The 22,464-nt window shown below is 47.9% G+C and overlaps 2 protein-coding genes across 6 annotated transcripts in view; both read right to left on the bottom strand.

Moving 5' to 3' along the window:
* Positions 1–2,604: 2,604 nt before the first annotated feature.
* RABIF (RAB interacting factor) lies at positions 2,605–9,670 on the bottom strand. The gene is made up of 2 exons (XM_082422863.1): positions 9,451–9,670; positions 2,605–4,660 (listed from the first exon to the last, which is right to left on the bottom strand). The coding sequence occupies exons 1-2, from the start codon at positions 9,574–9,576 to the stop codon at positions 4,415–4,417; spliced, it is 372 nt and encodes a 123-aa protein (XP_082278989.1). The 5' UTR covers positions 9,577–9,670; the 3' UTR covers positions 2,605–4,414.
* A 2,309-nt stretch (positions 9,671–11,979) lies between these two features.
* KLHL12 (kelch like family member 12) overlaps positions 11,980–22,464 on the bottom strand; it is a 29,121-nt gene continuing 18,636 nt past the window's right edge. For all 5 annotated transcript variants that reach the window (XM_082422814.1, XM_082422810.1, XM_082422811.1 and 2 more), the window contains 6 exons: positions 16,395–16,501; positions 15,405–15,600; positions 14,812–14,970; positions 14,402–14,500; positions 13,517–13,703; positions 11,980–13,375 (listed from right to left, as the gene is read on the bottom strand). In XM_082422814.1, coding sequence (XP_082278940.1) covers positions 13,249–13,375; positions 13,517–13,703; positions 14,402–14,500; positions 14,812–14,970; positions 15,405–15,600; positions 16,395–16,501 — 875 coding nt within the window. In that variant the 3' untranslated portion in view covers positions 11,980–13,248. The remainder of the gene's footprint in view (positions 13,376–13,516; positions 13,704–14,401; positions 14,501–14,811; positions 14,971–15,404; positions 15,601–16,394; positions 16,502–22,464) is intronic.

The following is a 22,464-nucleotide window of genomic DNA, read 5'->3' as shown; positions in this document are numbered from 1 at the left end:
GCAGATATTTAAAAACTAGAACATTATGAACCTTGCAGAAGCCCTCCTGACCCTGTCCTTCCAGATCATGACCCCCACCTTTGTCATAAATCAAGTATCCATCTGCATGGTGCTGTTTCTGAGAGATTTTGTTTTACCCTTGTGACAAACTATGATGTCTCTCCAACAGAGAAATTCTCCCATCTGGTTTTTCTCCATGACCGTCTTGGCTAGTCTTAGTCCTCTGCACTTACATATAACTTTTATTTTATTTCATTACTTTATTTAAAAAAATATTTATCTATTTATTTGGCTGTGCCAGGTCTTAGTTGCAGCACTCGGGATCTCCATTGCTGAGTGTGGGATCTTTAGTTGCGGCATGCATGTGGGATCTAGTTCCCTGACCTGGGATCGAACCTGGGTCCCCTGCATTGGGAGCTCGGAGTCTTAGCCACTGGATCACCAGGGAAGTCCCCTTACATATAACTTTTAGAATCAGTTTGTTGAATTTCACACACACAAAACCTGTTGGGTTTTTGATTGGGATTTTATTAAATTTATATACATCAGTTTGGGGAAAAGTCAACATCTTTACAATTAGTCATGAGTTGGCAAAATTTTTCTTTAAGGACCAGATAAATATTTTAGGCTTTGTGGGCTAAGAGGCAAAACTGAGAATTTTATGTAGGCAAAAACCATCCTTAACTCACAGACTCCTGAATCTCAATAAATCAGATGTCAGCTTGAACGGATCTGGGCTGTGGTTTTCTGGCCCCGTGAATTTGCTTGTTTTCCTTTAACTTCTCTCGGTAACGCTGTATGAGGTTTTGCGTTGTGGGCTTGCAAATCTACTGCCAGCTCCCAGTTTCCTAGTTCTCTCTCCAGCTGTGTCTAATCTTCTATTAAAACCTTCCAGTGAATTCTCACTTTTGGTTTTGGATTTTTTTAGATTCTATAATTCATTTTTTTTTTTCCTCACATGTCTGGTATCTCCTTTACAGAGTAAGCAGTTATTTTACCGTCTACATCTGAAAGCTCCTGTTTCCGCAGCCTCAGTGGGCCTGTTCCCACGGTCTTTTGTTTTACTGGTTTTATCATCTTGTCTCATATGCTTGGTTACATTTTATTATATTCAGGATATTGTAGTAGCAAAATAGTTTGCAGAAAGAATTTGAAGTTTCGGATGGTGACATTTTCTTCTAGAGAGGGTTTTTGTTTGCTCATGCCAAAGGCCTGGGGCAACGACCACTTGGGATCACCTTAATCCAATTTCAAGGGCTGAGATTTTGAGGCTGTGCTGCAATCCGTCTTAGAAACTTTCTACTCCCCGCCCTGCTTCGCCCTGCTTCCGGGGGCAAAGGACCGAGGGCCCCAACCCGAAGTGAGGGCCGGCCGCCTGGTCCACACCCTGTGACAGGCCCTGTCCCTGCCTTCTGCGAGGCCGTCAGGACCACCCATCACCCTCCGAGCTGCCTCCTCTAAGTTGGGAAGCGCCCCCAGGAGGAGAGCGTCCATCACACTAAGCCCACCGCCCGGGGCCTCCATCTTCTCCGTGGTCCCGATCCAGTAATTCTCCAAACTCGTGTTAGCGCCCTGATGCCTACGGACTTTTAAAGTATGTGTCCAGCCTTTGGAGCTGCCCTCACTGGGATGGTCAGTCCACCAGTACTGGGAGCACGAGTCCTCATAGTCACGCGGCGGAGTTACTGAGGAGCCTCATACAGTGCGCTGACAGAAGTAAAGTGTCAGTACACCGCTATCCGTCTTTAATTCTGTGTCAAAACAGGAAGGCCCTGGAAAAACCAACTGCTCCCCCACTGCAGCTGCAGCCTCGATACAGCCGCGGTCGTGGGCTCCCCCTTATGCCCCAGCGCACACAGCGACCTGACTCGCAAGGGTTTCCCCAGAGCCCACCATGTGTGGGGGGCAGGGAGACGACCCTCATTCCACGACAGACACCGAGGGGCTGATTCCTCAGCCGACAGACCCCAGGGTAAATCCTCAGGCGCAGGTTTCAGCCCTCCTGTTTCCAATTATACATTCTTCCCAAGGACGTGCAAGAATCTAATTGTCACTGTTTAAATGCCTTTATTTCTTTCAAATCAAGCTGAAAAGGCAGAATAACTCGATATTTTGGCTACTGGAGGAACAAAGTTTGGGAAATCTCAAGAAACGAAACACAAATGACCAGTAAATATATAAAAATTTCATTAGAAATAAAATAAATGCAAATTAAAACAATGAGACACTATTTTTCCTATTAAAGTAGCAACATATTCATTTCAGATAATAAATACCCAGTGTTAGGAACTGCTGGGGAGGAAGGTAAAGCCGCACAGCTGTTCCAAGGTGTGCGCATCAGTCAGCAGAGCCGTGAAGACGCACACACCCTGCAAGCCCGCTGCTGCTGACGCAGCCGGGGGAACAGTACAAAAGCCTGGACAGATTCAGCTACAAGGTTGCACCTTATATCACATGGTTTAGGAGAGGCTGGAGACAACCTAACAGTGGACTGTAAAATAAATTACAGTACAGAAATACAACGGCGGAGATGGACATCACCTATGTGGGAAGTATTTTGTTAAATGGAAAAAGCAAGTTACGAGAGTACTACATGATCTCATATTTGTTTTAAAAACCCTACGTTTATTTATACAGTACATATAGAAAAACGCTGAGAAGAACATACACCGCATTACCGTCTGCAATCTCTGCATGGTGAAAATATGAATGATTAAAAACATTTTTATACCTACTTTTTTTTTAACATCTTTATTGGAGTATAATTGCTTTACAATGGTGTGTTAGTTTCTGCCCTACAACAAAGTGAATCAGCTATACATATACACATATCCCCATATACCTACTTTTGTATTTATCTGCAATGAATGTGTACTATTTCTGTGATTAAAAAAGGAAAGAAAAGTCAAAGTCTAATTTAAAAAACGCTTTGCCCAGGTTTTGGCTCATGATATGAGGGGCCACATGTCCCCAGAGGCATCTACGTGGTTTTGTGCCTTCTGACCTGAGTGGATACTCTCACAGGTTTTCTGCAAATGCCATAATCATGGACGTCTGACCATCCGTCTAGAAAACCGTTCTCTCATTTTCTACCAGAGCTTGTGAGGCTACGGCCGGGGACGGAAGCCACCTTTCTAGGGGAGGAGGTTGGTGGCAAAACTGTGCCCAAGGCCCGCACTTCAGTTGGGGGGCCCTTAGACCACGTTCTGGGGAGAAGGAGGGAGGAAGCAACTGGAAAACAGGTCCGAAGGAATGTCTGTAAGGTCTCCACTTAGTCCTCATTTCCATTCTAGGTCTCCTGAGCCTTAGAGGCACGGAAGATGGGAGGATACCTGGAACCTGGTCTCACAGATTCCTTCTGAGATGGTGAGTCGTTTCAGAAGAGAAATGACAGAACTGAGAATCGTACTGAACATCAAACGGTCAGAGCAACCCCACAGCTACAAAGAGCGGCACCTGGATGGAAAGTCTGTATTCTGGGTTAGTCTAGAGATTCCAGCTGAATGAGAAACCTGTGAGGACCACGCCCAGTGCATACAGTAATGATGACGCCATCCACTTCAGAAGTCTGTGCTAGGAGCAAAGAGAGAGTTATACGAGAGTTATATGAGTCCAGGTAAGACAAACCAATGAACTCACGTATGACGTGGCAAAGGCCCGCCCCCTACGTCCCACACTCCCCGCTGACTCCAGGAGATCTTGGGAACACAGCCAGGGCTGAGTTTTCCTTGGGGCAGCTGACAGATGGGGTTGGAAATCTGACTTTCAGCTTACAGGTTATATATAGCAGTGCGGAGCTAATACAAAGAAAAACTACATCAAGATTTGAAGGGAAGAGTGGCCACACCCACCTTGACAATAAAGTCACTGTCAGCCTAGAGGAGAGGCCCCCAAACGTGGTCTTAGAGGCATGTCCAAAGGAATGTATTTCTGATTAGTGGTTTAAATACTGCAGTTTGGAAATGCTTTACTTTTAGAAAGAATAAATTACTGTAAAGTTAGCCACACAGACGTTCGTGCACTTTCCTGAATGAGAAAAAGGCGGGTTTCAACCGTCAGCACCATCATGAGCACCATCTGTCACGTGTCATCATGGCTAAAAGGTTGCATAACTGCTCTCTGAGAGTAAGGAACAGGGAGCCCCAGGGTTCAGGAGAGCAGGAGGCCGGGAGGGGAGCAGATCTGTGGAAGCACCCCGTGTCCTAAACCCGGGGGCAAAGGGAGCTGAGGAAAGGCGGTAATGCATGTGAACTAAGCAGGAGGCCGGCGCTGAGGCCGTGAGGAAGCACGTGGACGCGTGCTGGACGGGGCGGGCTGACACTCGTGACTGACGTTAGTGCAGAGAAGGCGACTCGGCCGTCCTTGTGGGGAGTAGCTTTTATAGTGGGGGTGGAGCTGAGTCCCCTCCCCTCAGTCACTCATGGGAAACCCGTTCCAAGGCCACATAGAAACTGTTCTTGTCGTCCAGGCAGTGCCAGCCGATGGGGCCGATCTCGCAGTCTGCGCAGACCAGGAACTTGATGTTGCCCACGTCCTTGGTGAAGCCCACGTTCTCGAAAGTGAACATGTCCTCCACCAGCCAGTGCTCCTGCAGAAGGTCGCCCTCAGGACTGCCGCCGTCGGCCAGCGCCGGCTTCTTCCTCATGGGCGGGAGGCAGAGCTGCGTGGAGAGAACACAGCAGAGCCCTGCTCACTCCGCACGGCCCCCGAAGCTCCCACAGTCCAGGCGCCCGGCAGTAAGCCCCAGGCCAGGATGCGCCCGCCACCCCCGTCCACGCCAGCCTCTCCGGAGAAGGCGGAGAGGCGCTGCCTGGTTGCCGTGGTAACCGGGACCGCCCTGCGCCTACAGGGCCGGCCTGCTCCTCCTCTCCCCCTCCACGGGCTCCTCCTCCCCGACTCCTAATGGGGCCAGTCTGCTCCGCCCCCGGACCCTGCAGGGCCAGCTCCTCCCGGACACTTGGCTCACACATGGCCTCCTCAGGGTCTCCCCCAACCGGACAACCTGGACGAGCTTCCCATGCTGCCCACTGCGTTTGTGTTTTTTAAAGTGGCTCAACTGAGGCGTAACTGACGCACACTGCACAGATCCGAAGCGGACAATCTGACACATTCTGGCACACGTATACTGCACGCCAACGAGGCTTTACCATGATCACGATGACGAGCATGTGCATCACCCCCGAAGCTTCCTTATGCTGCGCCACTTCTTACTCACCGTTTCTGAAATCATCTTATCAGTTCACTGCCTCAGTTATCTAGCAGGGGGCTCCCTCCACCAGCTCACTTTTCCTGTTCATTACCACATCCCCAGTGCCTGGAACGGCAAGTGACACAGAGCAGAACGCCAACATTTGGGACAAGAGTAAACACAGGATGTCTGGCTTCACGCTATTCCATCACTGTTGTTACGAAGATACTGGGTTTACCTCATAAAAGGAACATTAAAAAGGAAAATCTAGCTCTAGAATTTGGAATATTATCTCTAGGACCCTTGCATCTCCCATTCATGAGGAGAAAGCACGCGCACACACGCACGCACGCACGCAATCCCTTTGACTTCTTCCACATGGTCAGCTGACGCCTCAGCTGCCCCCGACTGCAGAACACGTCAGCCAAGCTCCTTCCCTGCTCCTCACTACGGCTGCCGCCAATGCACGGAGTATTTCCCACCCCATGATTCACTTCTAACGCACCCCCAAACTCTAATAAAACAGAATGGCCTTAGTGTGCTAGCCTGGCATTGGCAATCAGGACAAAAGCAAACAATTTAAGAAGTTTTTTAAAAATTAGACTGACATCAATCCAAAACAGGTAAACGCTCTGGTGGGGATGAGAATGTCAGGAAGTCCACAAGAGCTGCCAAGGTGTGAAATACCCTGGAGCCTGCACTTCTGAACTCCAGTCCTGCTGACGCTGGTAGGGTATCCCTGGCAGGGAGGAGGGAGCTCTGATCCAGAACATTCCCCCTCCCTGTCCCCCAAGCACTCGGCTTGTTAAAACACATCTGTGCATTTCCCTTTGCTGTGTCACCTGAGACTTCATCTGAGGACATCACAAAATATGATAGTCCCTCTTCCTGTTATATTGTCATTCCAGCCACTCTTTTTGCCTCATCTGATGGTTAAATGAGTCCCTAATGCTTTGTTTTACCCTGAGTGAAAATGGGAACAGGCAGAGGCAATGAGAGGTAGGAATCAAAATTCAGGAACCAGAAAACCTGAATTCCAGTCCTAAGAGTTACTTTCTGTGGGCCTAAACGTCCCTAGGTACATTTCCAGCCTACCTCCTATATTGTCGGTGTGAAATCACATCTTAACTAAATGCAAGAGGAGTGAAATGTGAGGGGAGAAAATTGAAGACTACATAAGCATTAGCCCTCAGGACATGTCTAGCAAAGGAGCATGAGTCTCCCTCACATTATCCCCGTTCGCAGTGCATAAGGCCACCTCTGCTGTCTCCCATTTGATTAGTGACTAAAGGGCAATACTACTACTAGCCATCCATTCAAGGGGTCAGTCACACGGGGTCTTGTTCCCTCTCTTCCTCAACATTCCCATTTTTACTGAAATCCTGTTAAGTCAGACCCATGTATGTGCACTTGCCTGTGTATCTGTGCCTGGATCTCAACAAAGTAGAGGACAACACTAGGGTCACGCTGTGGGATGTAACATGTGGGACACAATGAGGCTTTCTGGATAGACTACTGGGGTGGAAATCTAGAAATTAATACCTAATTTGAGGTGGCCAACTCGGTTGTTAGGGGGTCAAAGTCGCCAGATCCCTGACGAGGTGGGTTAACTATGCGGCCAGGGCCCCGATCCTGGACAGGTTTCCGAGACGCAGCGAACACCACGACTCTGAGATTCTGCTCATGTCTCGGTGAAACCTCTTTTGCTTTCTTCAAGAACCATTAACAGTACCCTTTAAAAAATAAAATATTTTCTTTCTCTTTGTAAAAATACATTCTCATTATAGAGAACTTGGCAAGCATGCTGCACTATAGATGAGAATAAAAACTGTTACAGTACAAAGTAAACTTGTTAACCTTTTTTGTAATTTTTCCCCCTTCAGTGAGTACTTGTGGTGGTTTTATTATTTTTTATTATTATTTTTTAAAGATACTGACATGGGGAAAGAACCCGTGATATATATATATATATATATATATATATATTTATTTATTTATGGCTGCGTTGAGTCTTCATTGCCGCGCGTGGTTTTCTCTAGTTGCAGTGAGTGGGGGCTACTCTTCGTTGGGGTGTGCGGGCTTCTCATTGCAGTGGCTTCTCTTGTTGTGGAGCACGGGCTCTACGTGCACGGGCTTTAGTAGTTGCAGTGTGAGGGCTCAGTACTTGTGGCTCACGGGCTCTAGAGCGCAGGCTCAGTAGCTGTGGTGCAAGGGATTAGTTGCTCCGCGGCACGTGGGATCTTCCTGGACCAGGGGTCAAACCTGTGTCTCTTGCATTGGCAGGTGGATTCTTAACCACTGCGCCACCAGGGAAGTCCCTTGTGGTGGCTTTAAAACCACACAAATGTCCACAAATTCTTTGACAACCTTTCCAAGGTGTGGAGACTGTGCCTCTCCCCTTGAGCCTGGGCAGGCCAAGGTGGGAGTGACAGGCTAGGTTAGGGAAGGATGGGCCACTTTTGCAGGTTGCTCTTGGAACAGTTGCTCTGGGAGCCCTGGTGACCCTGTAAGAACCATGGCTACCCTGAGGCCTTGTGGCAGATAGCGGGAGGAGCAGCCCATCACAGCCTGTTCCAGGTGCCTGAATCCTCTCAGTCCACAGGCAGGCACGGGAGTGAGCAAGCTTCTGAGATGAGCTCTCTAACCGCTGCCCCGTGAAAGACCATGAATGAGAACTGCCGAGCTGCAGCTGGGCCCTGCCAACCCCCAAATTTGTGAGCAAAATAAACGTTAATGTTTTAAGTCACTGTCTGGGGTGATTTTGTTATGCAGCAATAACTAGAACAACACTGCCTAACACACCTGAGGCATGTTCCATTTTGATTCCTGATTTTTTACTGTGATAAACTATACATAACATAAACTGTACCATTTAAATAATTTTTAAGTGGGCAATTTGATGCCATTAAGTACATTCACATTATTGTGCAACCATCACCACCATCCATCTACCCTTTTATAACCACACTTGCCAACACCCCTGACCCGCCCCCGCTTCCTAAACCCTGGCAATCACTAATCTGTTGACCATTTCTAAAATTCTAAAATGTCATATAAATGGAATGATACAATAGTAATCTTTTGGGACCAGCTTTCTTCACTCAGCGTAACTCCCTGGAGACTCATCCTCATCCAAGTTGTGGTGCCCGTGGTGTGGCATCATTCACCAGCAGAAGGCCCGCTGGGCTGTTTCTGGTTTTCAGCTCTTGGGAAGAAAGGTGCAGTGAACATTCGTGCACAGGTTTTGTGTGAACATGTTTTCATCCCGCCAGGGATAAAGGCCCGGAGAACACTTGCTGGGTCCTATGTTAGGTGCATGCTTAGTTTGAGAATAATGTCTCGGTTTGCTCGCATTCTCATCCAAACAGTGCTCTATCCTTTCTCTCCCACCAGCTCATCTTCCACCTCCCTCTCCTGCCCCAACTGCCCTCTCCCTCAAAAGGTAACAAAGCAACTATTCCCTTCTCTAACTCATCACCCTTTCCCTACATTCTCAAGCTCTTTGGTGTTTCTTTCCTCTGTGACTGTAATTTCCTCTGCCCCAGACTACAGGTGAGATTTCACAAAGGACCGAGTCGGGGGTCTGAACATTTTATAAAGAAACCGTTCACAGGACTTAAAAAAAGAACACGTCAGGTGATCGATGGCGCCTGCGACACACGGATCCGCTCCGCCTGCTCTAACCCTTAGTCTCAGGGACTGAGAACTTCACTCCCTCATTTACTTAAATCCCAATGTCTGTGTCCTCCCTCACGCGCAGTCTCGGGGCAGCGGGCGCGGGACACGGGACGTGGGACACGGGATCTGTGCAGCGGTGTGAACGACACTCCTAGGGATTCACGACGTCGGCGGGGATCACAGACCCGGGAGCGAGCGAGCGCTCTGCGGGTTCGGGCCTCGCCCCAGGACGGCCCCCGCGTCCCGTCCCTCCCTCCCGTGCCCACCCGCCCAGTCCCTACGAACCGCCCCCCAGTTTCCCCGCCCACTCCTCCCCGGGACCCCGCGCCCACTCCCGGGGCGGGGCGTGGCGGCGCAATGGGAAGGACGCTGTGGAACGTGACAGCGGGACGACGGGCACCGACACCTGAGCCTGAGGAAGTAACGCTCAGGCTCCCTAGAAAGTCGGTCTGCAGCGGCCCGGCGTCGGGACCCCGCGGTCGGCAAGCGCGGCCCCGGGGCACCAGTGTCCGGTCGTGTGTCCGGGTCCAAGCCGAACGGGACCCGGTGTCGCCGCCCCCCACCCCCCCGCCGCGTCCCCTCACCTGCCGGCGGGAGAAGAGCGCCGTGCCCGGCTGCAGCACACGGGAGCCACAGCGCTGGCACAGCACCGCCTTCCGGTTCCGGCCCTCAGCCGACACGAGCTCGCTCGGCGGCGCCGCGGGCTCCATGGCCTCCACCCCGGCCCTTGGCGGCGACGCGCAGGCGAGGTCTCAGGGCGACCTCTTCGCACTGCGCAGGCGCGGTCTCGGCGGCGCCCCTTCAGCGCAGGCGCCGCTTCCCGGCCCTGGACGCCACTGCGCAGGCGCTGCCGGTCGCCGCTGCACAGGCGGCCGGGTGTCGGCGTGGCTTTGTGACAGGTTCCTCCTGGGACGTGACAGAGCTTCTGCCCAGGCTCACCTGGGCGCTGGGCTTCCCTTACACTGAGTGAAACCTGGGCCAGTCCAGGTGTACGTTTAGCCCCGTGAACGACGGGGACGTCCTGGGGTCAGACCCCCATCAGCAAAATCTCAGCCGCAGTGGCTCACAGAGGACGCGACCTACAGGGACACCTGCCTTGTGGGCGGAGACAGGCGCCTGGAAGCTTCAGTTGCTGCTCTCTGTTCTACTCATACTGACCACTAACTACGTGGCAAGACCCGGTGTTGACGCGCTTCCAGAAACGTCTCGAGTCCCAGTTTCCCTATGGGTCGGTCGTAGCGCAGTGAGGCGGTAAAAGTCGGAAAGGCTACCTTCCAGGGCCCACGGGTCCAGGCATGGCCCTAGCGCCACTGCTGGGTCGTTACACTGTATCTCACTCTCACCGGTTCGTCTTCAGATGTCTAGCTTACTAGTTGTAGTGCGGCAGGCGTGGCCCTCCTGAGATGGCAGGGGAGGCAGATACGAAGGGGAGCCAAGCCACCTGAGAAACGTCTCATCTACCCACCACCCCCCGTCGGCGGCACGTTTTTCTTCTTCCTCTTTGTCCTTCATTAATTCAACATTTGCTGAGCAATTACAGAATATGCTACACCCTGAGGATACTATGACGATAGGCACTTTGTACTGGAGAACACAGTTTAAACAGGCAGACAGACCCAAACCCAAGGACATGTGATAAAGACAATCCAGGGAACAAAGTAAATGGAAGCACGGATCAGGAGTAATTCCATATGGGGAGTCAGAAAAGGTTTTACCTAGGTGACACGTGAACTGGGCATTAAAAGGTGACTAGGATTTTGTCGGGAGAGCAAGATTATTTCAGATAGAAGGAACAGTATAATACATCCACAAGGGTGAGAACAAATTTAGGAATGGTTAAGACCACTGTGGATGAAGCACATTATACCTGGGGGAAGTGAGGGTGGTAGAGGAGACAAGATCAGAAAGGTGCAGTGAGTCCAGATCACCATGGGTCTAATGTCATGCTAAGGAATTCAAACTTTATAACATGGACAATGAGAATCTATGGAATTTTAGGCCAGAAATAACTTTGGTATTTACTGAAAACGTGCTGTATGTTCTGTATTGTAATGGCCCTGTCCGTGCTTTAGAAAGATAACTGATGACGAAAGGGAGGGGCTAAACTGGAAAGCAAGAGAAGAGTAGAGGTAAGGATATCAGGAGACTATGCTCCATGAGTCTGGGCAAAAGATAAAGTCTGAACTATGTGGTAGCAGAGGGGAAAAAAAATACAGGAATGGATTTGGAACAATTAAAGTAAACTCGTGTACAACCTAAAAACTAATCGGATGTCTGTATAGTGGTGGAGGTGACAGGTGACACAAGATGAAGGTAGCTTTCAGAGGTTGCATAACTTAGTGGCTGCCTGCCAGTTATGGGAGCTAGAAAAACAGGAGGAACCACCAAATAAGGGGTAGCTGTGTGTAGGTCCATGAGCAGGGGAAAGCACAGAAGATTGGGGAAAGGGTGGAAAGGGATGGAGGGGGCTATTCAGCTGTGGCTGCCATCTAAGAACTATTTGGGAATTTGGTCTGAAACTCAGAAGTCAGCCATGAAGACAGCCCAGAGCCAACAGCCATGGGTTCTTCACCCCCCTCCCCTCCTCTGCCTCCCCTGGTCTCTTCCCGAGAGAACGAGTCACATGTTTCACAGTTTGGTTTAATCAGCAGGCACAATCCATCTGCTAGAGAAAGGCTGGCAGGCCTCTTTCCTGAACCTCTTTGGCCCCCCCTTCCCTTTGCTCTGGGAGTATCAAGAGTTTTGCAGTTTTGCAAGCCTTCCACATAGCTGTTTGTATCACAAACAGCTGTTTGTGGCACAAATCGAGGCAAATGGAAAAAGGACTGGGGCGACTAAAACCCTAAAATTCAAGTGGTTACAAAACGAGCCCAAGATTGCCTCTTCTTTATCCCCTGTGGTTTCTAAGTAAAGTCCAACTGTGAGAGTCCGTGAATATGCAATTCAGATAACCTTGTATTGATGGGAGTCTCCAGACATCTCTTACCTGTCTAACAGAGACACAGCAGAGCTAGTTGGCAAACACACGGGTGAACGGGCTGAAGAGACAGGACCTGCAGCTGATCCCTATGCCTGGTCCCCCAAAATGTCTGCAAGACAGGCACTTGAGACCATTGATTTTCAATATTTTCTTAAAAAAAATACAAACAAAATGAACTTGAGGTCAGTACAACTCAGGGAAAGAGGAATAAAAGGAATTTCAGAGCAAAGAGAAAATGCATCCTTCTTTAGGTGATCACGTCCCCACACTCCCAATACCCACAGAGCAGGAATGTCACTGCACAGCACAGGGGAGCCTTGGAGGGACAGCGGGTACCGAAACTAACAAAAGGATTTTAGTTCTCGTTGATTATTCTGTCCTGGGATGAATAAAATCCACTTTAAAGACAGGGAAGGGGCGTTCTAATAGCAAAGAACTACATGTACAAAACACAGCAGTAAAAACCACACCTTAGCAGAAGTATGCCCTTAAAAGAATGAGGGAGTAATCAGGCAGCTGAACTTCTAGGCGGCTGCCATCCCCGCCCCTCCCCCGCCCCCTCTAAACAGTATGGACGCATAACAGTGGAGTGAGTAGTATTTGATTCAACAGAGGAAGACCTTCCCCGTATAGATGAGTCACGGCAGGGAGGACTACTGTGAAGTCACAGGAACTTCTGGTTTATCCCTGGCCCACTGAAGGCCCACTTCTCCTCCACCTCTGCTCACCTAACATGTGCTGGCTCTGTTACTCTCTCAGTCCCCAGGGCCCAGAAATACCAGGGGGCCATGGAAAGACCCTCAAATAACACTCCCTCCTCAGCCTTCCAGCTGTCGCAGGTTCACTCACATTCCACCACGTCCAGCTCCCTTCCCGCACTCTACACCCAGCTCTGACGCCAACCCTGTCCCCCTCTCCCCAGGCCCCCGAAGTTTTGACAGGGCTCTTCCCTCTGTTTTCCTCCAGAACGGAACTGTGTTGCCCCTGCTACCTGTAGACTAGGAAAGCTATTTATTGTTGTAAAACAAGAGTTGGTATCCTTCCAATCATCGAGGCTGGATACTGTCCACACCCCGGCGCTCATACTCACCTTAATTCTCTGCAACACGCGAGGCACAACTTAAATGTATATTCTCCCAAGCGCACGCTGAGTCAGAAATGAGGAGAAAGCGCCCCCGCGGCCGGGAGGAGAGGTGGTCTGGCCTCTCACACCCACTCAGTGTGCAGTCTCCTCCCTTGAGGGTCGGCTGCCCACCCTCCTCCGGGACAACCACCAGCGCGAGGGGCGTCAAATAAGCACAATCATCGCGGCACTGGTGCCTGTAATCACCCTGTGCACACAGTGAGAAACAGACATTCTGGAAAGGATCCTTGGTTCCCTGCAAACTGTCTCTGGGACCGGTCACTTCTCGCGGAGAACACACACGCCAGCGTCGCAGCGCTGGGTTCCCATGGAGGTCACGACCTCCCAGCTGTCGATGATGGGGTCGTAGCACTCGATGCTGCTCAGCAGGGAGTTCCCGTCGTAGCTGAGGGGGAAGAGTCGGGACTGAGCTCTGCAGCCACACGGCCCCCTCCCACACGAGCCGTCTCCCTCCCGAATCAAACCCCATCGCCACCCCAAATGCGGCTCGGATCACACCGCCCTGGATGACTGGTTTAACCCTCACCCTGCAATTGCATAAAGTCTCCCCCGAAGCACCGTGGCCCCGACATAGCATCGCGGGGTGGTCATGCTAGTGACCGTTGTCCAGGAATCGGTGCGAATGTTGTACGCTTCGACAGAAGAAAGGTGGGCTGTACCATCGAATCCCCCCACCACATAAATATGGTCATTCAGCAGGGCTACTCCCGCACCTGGGGGAGAAAAGGTACAGCAAATGAATACTGCTAAGCTCAGGATCTGAATTCTAGAAACAAAACACTGTCAATGACGGCTAGCTGAATTCCAGAATGGCCGAGGGATGGGGACGGGGCCGGACAGGCCTGGAAGAATCTAGTCCAGCACAGGTCACCCGCCTGTAAACCCTCTTGAACTGGCTGTCATCTTCACCTTCGTTAATTCACAGCCCAACCCTTATCAGGAGAAGAGAAGGAAGCGGAAAAAAGAAGGCAATGAAGGGAGGAAAGGGGTTGTGACTGGCTCTGGAGCACACCTCGCCCAGAGGAAGGGCGCTCTCCTTCCTGTACCCCAGCCTGGGGGCTCAGGAAGCCCCCTCGCCGCACACGCACATTCCCTCACGCAGTGCGCACCACGTGCACGGAGCAGGACTGGCTGCTAGGGTGCAGGGAGGGGCCCAGGTGCAAGAAATGAGTAAGACAGGAAGCCTTCGCCCTCAGACTGTACCCTAGTCAAAGTTTAGGCTGCCGTTAGTCTCACTGTATTTAGAGACAACAGGCTGGAGGAGAATGGACCTGACTCATGTTTCCCTCTGTCTCCAGTGAAGACGGGGCTGCAGCCCTGGTCCGATGCCTGGCCTGTGGCTGCACCCTCACCGCACATACAGGGTTTGGACAGCTCCGTCTGTTGCCCCCCCAGATCTGACTGGTCTTACCAGAGCGCTTGGTGGCCATCGGTGTGACATTAGTCCAGTGTCCTGTATGGGGATCATATTTCTCAACTGAATTTAAGATATTCAAGCCATCATATCCTCCTGAAAGACAAAGCAGAGACCACTCCAGAAAGAATGGTAAGTCCTTATGCCCATTCCCATTCTGCCTTTCTCGAGTGTTTCAACTAAGTCTTTTAGTTCCAGTTCTCCCTCAAGGGTTCCAATAATCCAAAAAGAAATCTGACAGTACCCTGTTTTCTGCTTCCATGAAAAGGAGAATCCCAGTTAATGAAAAATATACTGCGATAGACCGGGGTTTTAGTGGACGGAAGTCTATGAACGTCAGTCTGGTAAAAAGGATCCCACCCCGAGGCTGCCGCCCATCAGTTCTCCCCGCGTCCCAGACCACACACCTAGGCAGTAGATGACCCCACTGGCCACCACGAGGCCGGCGCCTTCCCGGGCCGTCTGCATGTCTCCCAGCATGCTCCACTGGTCGATGTTTGGGTCATACCGCTCCATACTGGTGTGACGCCTGCTTCCGTCAAAGCCCCCCGAGACATAGATCATATCTGCTCAGAATGAACAAGTCACAGCTATTAGAGAACGAGAGCCTTCTAATGACTCTTTTCTCTACAGATCTCCCACAATTCTTTCCAATGTTTGGGGGCAAAAACAAGTGTTTTTTTAAGGGATAAGTCAATGAAGTCCTTTTTAAAGAGGACAGCACAATCGAGACATGTAAAAAGAATGGGGTAAGATGGAATCTTCAGAAACATTCCAAGACTAGATGGGAATTTGCAAAAATACAACTAGTGCCAATTCCCCACTCAGCACACTGTAACTTGATTTACCAACTCTGTTGTCAGCGTTGAAACACCCATGAGTATTTCCGAAAGCAGAAAGGCGTATCTGGTCTTACCAGTAGCCTCCACATTTCATAGAGAGGTATGAACCCCAATCCAGCCACCCCAAAATGCAAACACTGCCCTGTGCACCAGCCTACCTCCTAAGGTGGTGGCTCCAGCCAGGCCTCGTCGGACATTCATAGGGGCCACAGAATACCAGACCCCATCTTCGTCTGCTGTGTAGTCTAGACACTCCACTGAGCTGAGACGGGAACGGCCATCATAGCCGCCAATCACGTAGATCCGGTCGTGAAGGGACACTGAAGCTACGTAGCGTCTCTTCCGAGTGATGCTCTAGGATTCAGGAGAGAAGAGGTCCCTCTGTCATTTCAGTCACGCCAGACTTAGGCCTCACCTTCTGCTGTCCGTCCTGTTTTTATCTATGCACCTCTGCTTCTTCACCTGTCACTGTGCAGCCTTCTGAGCAGAGGTTCATCTGCTGTCTGGATGAAAACCTCTTGCTTCTTGTGTTGCTCTAACAGATTAAAGCCTTCCGTACATTTGCCTCCTTCCAAGGCTTCCAAAGGACCTAATGTCCTTCTGTTATCCAGTATCCGATTCCTTTCTATTCCATAAGGCACTGGGCTAAAGACCGACATCCTTCCATAAAGTAGAAAGCTATTACCACAGTGCTATCTAAGGGCCAGGACCCAAAGACCCGAAAAGTTACGAGAAATGATCAAAAGATATCCAAGTTTTCTCAGAATTACTATTGTTCATTCAGCACTGAAACAGAGACACACCGAAGGAGAGAGATACAAACTTCCAAGTTCCACTGGACGCCAGTTCAGCGCAGCACAGCTTAACACAGTGTTCAGGTTAACAGGGCACGAGGGGAGCACCTTGGGAGTTGCACAGGCAGCTCAGGAAGGCGCGGGAACGGTGGCGGCCAGCTGAGTGTAACTTGACACAGGGTCATTAATATTTCTGATGTCTAATTAGTCAATAACTAACTACTGTAACTAAGTGTTGTGAGGAACACGATGCTGTTACCAGGCTTTTCTACTCTAAGGGCTGGATTAGTTATGATCTGGAGTCAGGGACTGCATTTAAGCTCTTTCCCCAGGCTTGGTTCCACCACTACTTACTGGCAAAAAGCTCCACTCCTGAGTCTTGGGATCATACTTCTCTACCACGTCGATGGGAGACTGCTGGCTTCCGAAGCCCCCGACCACCAGAAGCACTTCGTTGGCTCCTGAGGACAAGGGAGAAGGAGAGAGGTCACTTCCCCATCGCTGCTGGGTAACTCCTCACAGGGAAGGAGAAGGAGAAACAGGGCTAGGATACCTTGTTCTCTGTAGCCCAGAGAAGCCATCTGAAATAAGGGATTCATCATAAGCCTACCTAATAGGAAATTATTTCTTCCTGAGAACCTGAATCTCTGAAATTTAAATTTCTGGACAACATTAAAACTCCAGAAGGCAAGCCTGAACACACCCTACACCATTTCAACCCATCTAGACAACTCTGGCTGATTTCACAACAGGCTCCAAGTGCAGGCTGGAGGTTGGAGGAGCTCTCTGCCCTTCTCACCCCGTAAAACTCAAAAGGGGAGTTTTTTTGTGATGGCAAAGAATGCTCTCCTAACCTTGTCCCCCAAAAGTTGAGAGTTGTGGCTTAGGAACCAAATGATGGATTAAAAAAATCTTTTCCATGACTTTAATTTTTCCAAATTAGCCAACTATACGACCACATTCCCTGCTAATTCATCAAAACTGCCAGGTAATCTAAGACTAGGCTTTTAAAGGGAGTCTTTTTCTCTACTATTTTCCCAAACAAGACATTTTGATAGCTTTTATATCGTCCCCTTTCCCCTAAGGACTTATTTGGATAATATTATTCTGATAGTATTTCTTTTGAGGAAATCCCCCGTGTATTGCTCTACTGGAGAGAACACTTAGCTGGAGCATTTAGGGAAATTCAGTCACCAGGAGGGCATTTTGTTGACCTGGACTTGAAAGAGCAAATGTAGTACCTTTAAACTGACAAGAAATACAGACAAGCCCCTAATGAAGTCACGGCTGTGACAAACATCCACAGCTGCTATGACCATCAGGGGAAAGCTCACATACCGCTTCGTAACACTCAGCAGGAAGCACGCCACCATCACTTATGGAGTATTCTCGCCGAAAAACTGAGGCTGCATCTTGAATCTTATCAAGCGTCTAGTCTAACCACCAGTTTACAGGAAATATAGGGGACAGAAGAATGTGTTAAATGAGACTACTTGGATGCAGTCAACAAAATCTAGACTGTGGGAAATTCTACAGGTTTCTTCAACACATAAATTACAAAGGAAAACCAAAGCAGGAGGGAAAAACCTATGGATTAAAAGAGACTAAACAGGACTTCCTGGTGGCACAGTGGTTAAGAATCTGCCTACCAATGCAGGGGATACGGGTTCAATCCCTGGTCCAGGAAGATCCCACATGTCACGGAGCAACTGAGCCCGTGCGCCACAACTACTGAGCCTGTGCTCTAGAGCCCGCGAGCCACAAGTACTGAGCCCACGCGCCACAACTACTGAAGCCTGCGTGCCTAGGGCACGTGCTCCGCAACAAGAGAAGCCACTGCAATGAGAAGCCCACGCACCACAATGAGGAGTAGTCCCTGCTCATCACAACTAGAGAAAGCTCACGCGCAGCAACAAAGACCCAACGCAGCCAAAAATAAATAAATAAATTAAAGCCCAACAAAAAATATGTGGAAAAAAAATAAAGTTTCAAAATAAAATAAAATAAGAGAGACGAAAGAGTGCTATGAACTCAGTGCAATGTGTGGGCCTTGTCTGGATCCTGATTGGAGCAACTGAAGTGTCAAAAACAAAGAAAAATCAATTACGGGAAAACTGAGGAAGTGTGTATGTGTACTTGATATCTGATGAAGATAAATGCTGGGTTGTGTGTTTCTTATCTTTTAGAGATACACACAAAAGCATAATATATATGGATGGAATTTTATCCTGTCTGGGATTTGCTTCAAAATACATAGGCTACGAGTTGATAATTGTTGAAACTGGACAATAGGTGTGGGGGAAATGCTTATATTATTCTGTTTTTATACATGTTTGAAATTTTTCTTAAACCCACACATAAAGCATGGACTTTAACCTCCCCCTCTGAGAGGGCGCCTGTCCGTGAACTTGCCAAATAAAGTCCGTGGTCCCTTCTCCAAGGTGAGCAGCCATCTCCTTTTAGGAAACGAAGCATGTGAACAAAGGGCCCTTTTGTGCGATGCAGGCTTTCTTTCTGGAATCCCTCCAGGCTGCGGGAGGCCAGGGCCTGCGCTGGCAGCACCTCTCCGCCATCTGCCCCTTTCTCCCGCCTCTGACTTGAGCAGAGGAGGTGAGGCAGAGATGACTCCCGAAAGCGCCCACAACAGCCAAGGGGATTTTCTACGCTTCGCACATTAAAAAAAACTCCATTGATTTTCAGCATTAATTTCAAAATCTGGAGGACCAATAGCACTCCCGTTGGCTGCACGTTTCTCAGTAAACGTCCTGGTAACCCTGCATCCACAGAGGAAGGTGGACAGGGTGTCAGCGTGAGTCGCTCAGCGATTTATGGCTCTGAACCCTGGGGCTCCTAGACCACTAGAGGCTGGGGTGTCCGAACCTCTCTGCCAGGAAGGCCTCTTTTCATTACTTTTCCTGAAAGATCCTGTGTTTTAAAAGACTGCCTGCCACATGAGTGTAAGTGGTTAACTTCCCCACTGCGGCCGGAGTTGATGTCGGTGCCAACAGAGCTTTTGATAAGGACGAGAGGGCCAGTGTCTTAATACTGAAAACATGTAATTTTAGTCAATTCTGATGTCTGTTTAGCCTGTGTAGCTTTTTCTAGCATAAAAATGATTTTCTTTTAAAAAGTTTAAAAAATAACTCAAGGGCTAGTATGACTGCCATCCTCACTCACGTTACCCACCCTTTGGTTAAAAAGATTTAAGAATTTTATGTCGTGTGATTATAAAACATATAATATATAAAATACATTTTTACTGTTAAAAAGCTTAAAAAGAAAGTGTTATGAAAAAAATTTAGCTATAATTCCACAATACAAAGACACACCAAAACATAAGATTATTTCCTTCCAGTTTTGTTTCTAAATATTTATACAACATAAATGGGACCATATTGTAGTGCATCCTGTTTTTATTTCATTTTCTCAAGATATTAACAAAATCCTTTAATATATGATTTTAGTATTCTTAGGCATTTCAGGAGTTCATGATTTGGGGTTATAAATAATCACATATAATGCTATGATAAACATCCTTGAATATGAAACTTTTCCCAGTCATTTTCTTAACATAGTAATGGGAGGGCTGCCTAGTGAAGAACGTGAACCTTAAAGAAATCTTTTGATCTATATTATAAAATACTGAGGTTGAAACAAATTCCATTCCCACCAACACTCTAAAGGTGCCAATCCATTCTACTCTCTGTAGCACTGGTATTGTTTTTTTATTCTTTGATACTTTGGTAGGCAAAAAATTGTATTTATTGTTTTAATTCTTGCCTTATCACTGCTAAGACTTTATAACTACTCCGGCTGAATCTCGCCCCTTACATTTAGCAGGACTCCCCTTCTGCGAGCCGTACACTCAAGTCTCTAGTGTTCGTTTCTTGCATGCATTTTTATGAGCTCTTTGCATGGAAACGACTTTAACCTTTTGCTGTGCCTGCAGCAGATTTATTTTCCTGATTTGTCTTACAATGTTGTACATGATTTTTATTTAGTCAAGTACACTGGCCTTTTCTTTTGCAACTTCTTCTATTGCTTTGTGCCTAGAAAGTCTTCCTCCCTCAGAGGAACTCCTAGGGTTTCACTGTCTTTGGACCCTCAGCTGGGACCACTACTCCAGCAGACTTACGAATGTGAGAAAGAGCCAGGCAAAGGGCTGACCAGAAGGAAGCCTGTTTGTTCTCTGCCAAGGAATGTGGCACTTGTCAAGTTAGATTTTTATCTTTATGATGAGGAAAATGTGTCTAAAACACCTGATAAGAGCAGTGTGAAAAGGCACATTACTCACACCGAGGCCTCCTGACAGTGCCACGTCACTATTTTTTTGGGGGGAGGAGGGGAACGTGTGTGCGCTGGGGTGTTTTGTTGGAGGAAAGTGCAGACAGGTTGCAGGACTGCTAAGAACAGGTTCAGGGACCGACATTTCCATGTGCTCAGAAAAGAAGCCAGTGACAAAGTAGGAACTACAATTTCTATTACATCTTTTATGAGAGAGTAATGGGTAAGATTAATAGTTAAAACAAAATCCCCACACATTATTTGGCATGCTATTTTTCCTCAGCTGTATATTTAATTTCCTTATGCTGTATGCAAAGAGCCATCATCCTGGTAACTGGCTTAGCAACCTCTATGAATAGAGACAGGCAGAGGATAGGATGGCTGGAACAATTTACTTCTAAGGTACTAACGTGGAGATGCTAAATTAAGAAGCTAGTAGGGTACAGTTTCATTATTTCCTTCCTAGAACTTTGGAAAAAAATGACCTCAAAACTATGAGGGCACGTAGAATCATATTCTAATCCCTCAAGGTCAGGACAATAAGCAAGTTCTCTGAGCAAGCAGGAGCTTTCTGCTGCCTGTTCAAAGAAAAGCAGGAAATGCACTCTAAAGAACCTTCTGGGTTTGGTGGTTCACACAAATTTTCATTGGACTTAGTTCGGTTTAACAAGCAATTATGTACTGGCTGGGACACTTCTGGCTCTACAAGAAAGAAACACATCTTCTGTATTGGAAAGAACTCTAGTGGCTGAATTTAACTCCTTTCATATGCCGAAGAAGAAATGGTAATCCAGAGAAGCTGAAGGACTTGTCCAAGTTCAAACAGCACGTTAGTAGACTAACAGAACTGGGAGTAAAAAATCAAAGTAAGCGAAATGTCTTGTCTCCTAGTGCCAGATTCTTTCCACTACATCACTGGCCCTCCTGGTACTTATAGAATATATATTTGTTATTTTCTCTGTAAGCTTATAGTAATAACACGGAGGTATATAAACAAAACATTAGTAGTTAATATCCCCCCCGCAATCTCACTTTATTAAAGGTTAGTGTTTATCCTGTGTACATATCGTTTGTTTATGCTCAGGCAAACACACATATATAGGAGTTTTTGCCTCTTTCTTTTCCCCCACTCAGTGTACACAATTAATCTTACGTGTATCTGACTCAATGCTTTTAACAGTTTCGTGACATTCTATGGTACAGCTGTGCTATAATTCAGTCAACCATTAATCCCCCCCTTTACTTGGCATTGTTGTATTCATTTTTTTCTGGATATTAGCAATTTCTAGTAAACGTTCTTATGCATATATCTTTCCTCAAATGTGCTTATTTCTGTACTGACACACTGTTTCTACAGTACAGATTCCCGGAGGTGGGACACACAGGGTGTGCCCGTTTTAAACTCTAGTGACTACCTTGTTCTAATCTGAGGCTCCAGACCTCCTAGTGGAGCATCTCTGAAGCACAAGGTGTTCCCTCACACGTCCTCCTCCGTGTGCCTCTGTGTGCTACCTGTGCGCCTCCCATGCCGCCTTCTGTGGGGTCACTGCTCTTCTTCTTGTTGATACGTATGGGTTCTTTTTACAGTAGAAATGTTAACCTTTTGTCATACACATTGAGTACATTTTCTCCCAGTCCCCATCTTTTGACTTTACGCCTTTTGCCATCAATTAAAAAACCCAAAAAATCTCAAAAAACTGATGTAGTCAAGTAACCTTGAAGAGTTCTAGGTTTTTCTGTTTTAGTTAAAAAGGGGAGTAGAGGAAAGGGAGGTTGCTCTCTCATGGATACAGAATCTCAGTTTTGTAAGATGAGAAGAGTTCCTGACACGGGTTGTACAACAGTGTGAATGTATTTAACACTGCTGATCTGTAAACTTAAAATGGAGAAGATGGTAAATTTTATGTTATGTATATTTTACCACAATTAAAAATAGAAAAAAAAGGCTCCTACCCAGAAGTTATACAAATAATTTTCGTATAATTTCTTCTAATATTTTCATGATTTTTCACTTAGTCCTTCAGTCTTTTTTAAAAATTACCTTTTCTATTTTTTCAAGTTATATTGTGTTGATTACATATCTCTGTATATAACAAGCGATACAGATCACATTTTGTCATCTCCCAGGAATTAACAGAAC

Source organism: Balaenoptera physalus (assembly GCF_965194825.1).
Source record: "Balaenoptera physalus genome assembly, chromosome: 1".
Lineage (NCBI taxonomy): Eukaryota > Metazoa > Chordata > Mammalia > Artiodactyla > Balaenopteridae > Balaenoptera > Balaenoptera physalus.
The sequence above is the reverse complement of the archived record's forward strand: the minus strand, read 5'-3'. Positions and strand labels throughout refer to the sequence as shown.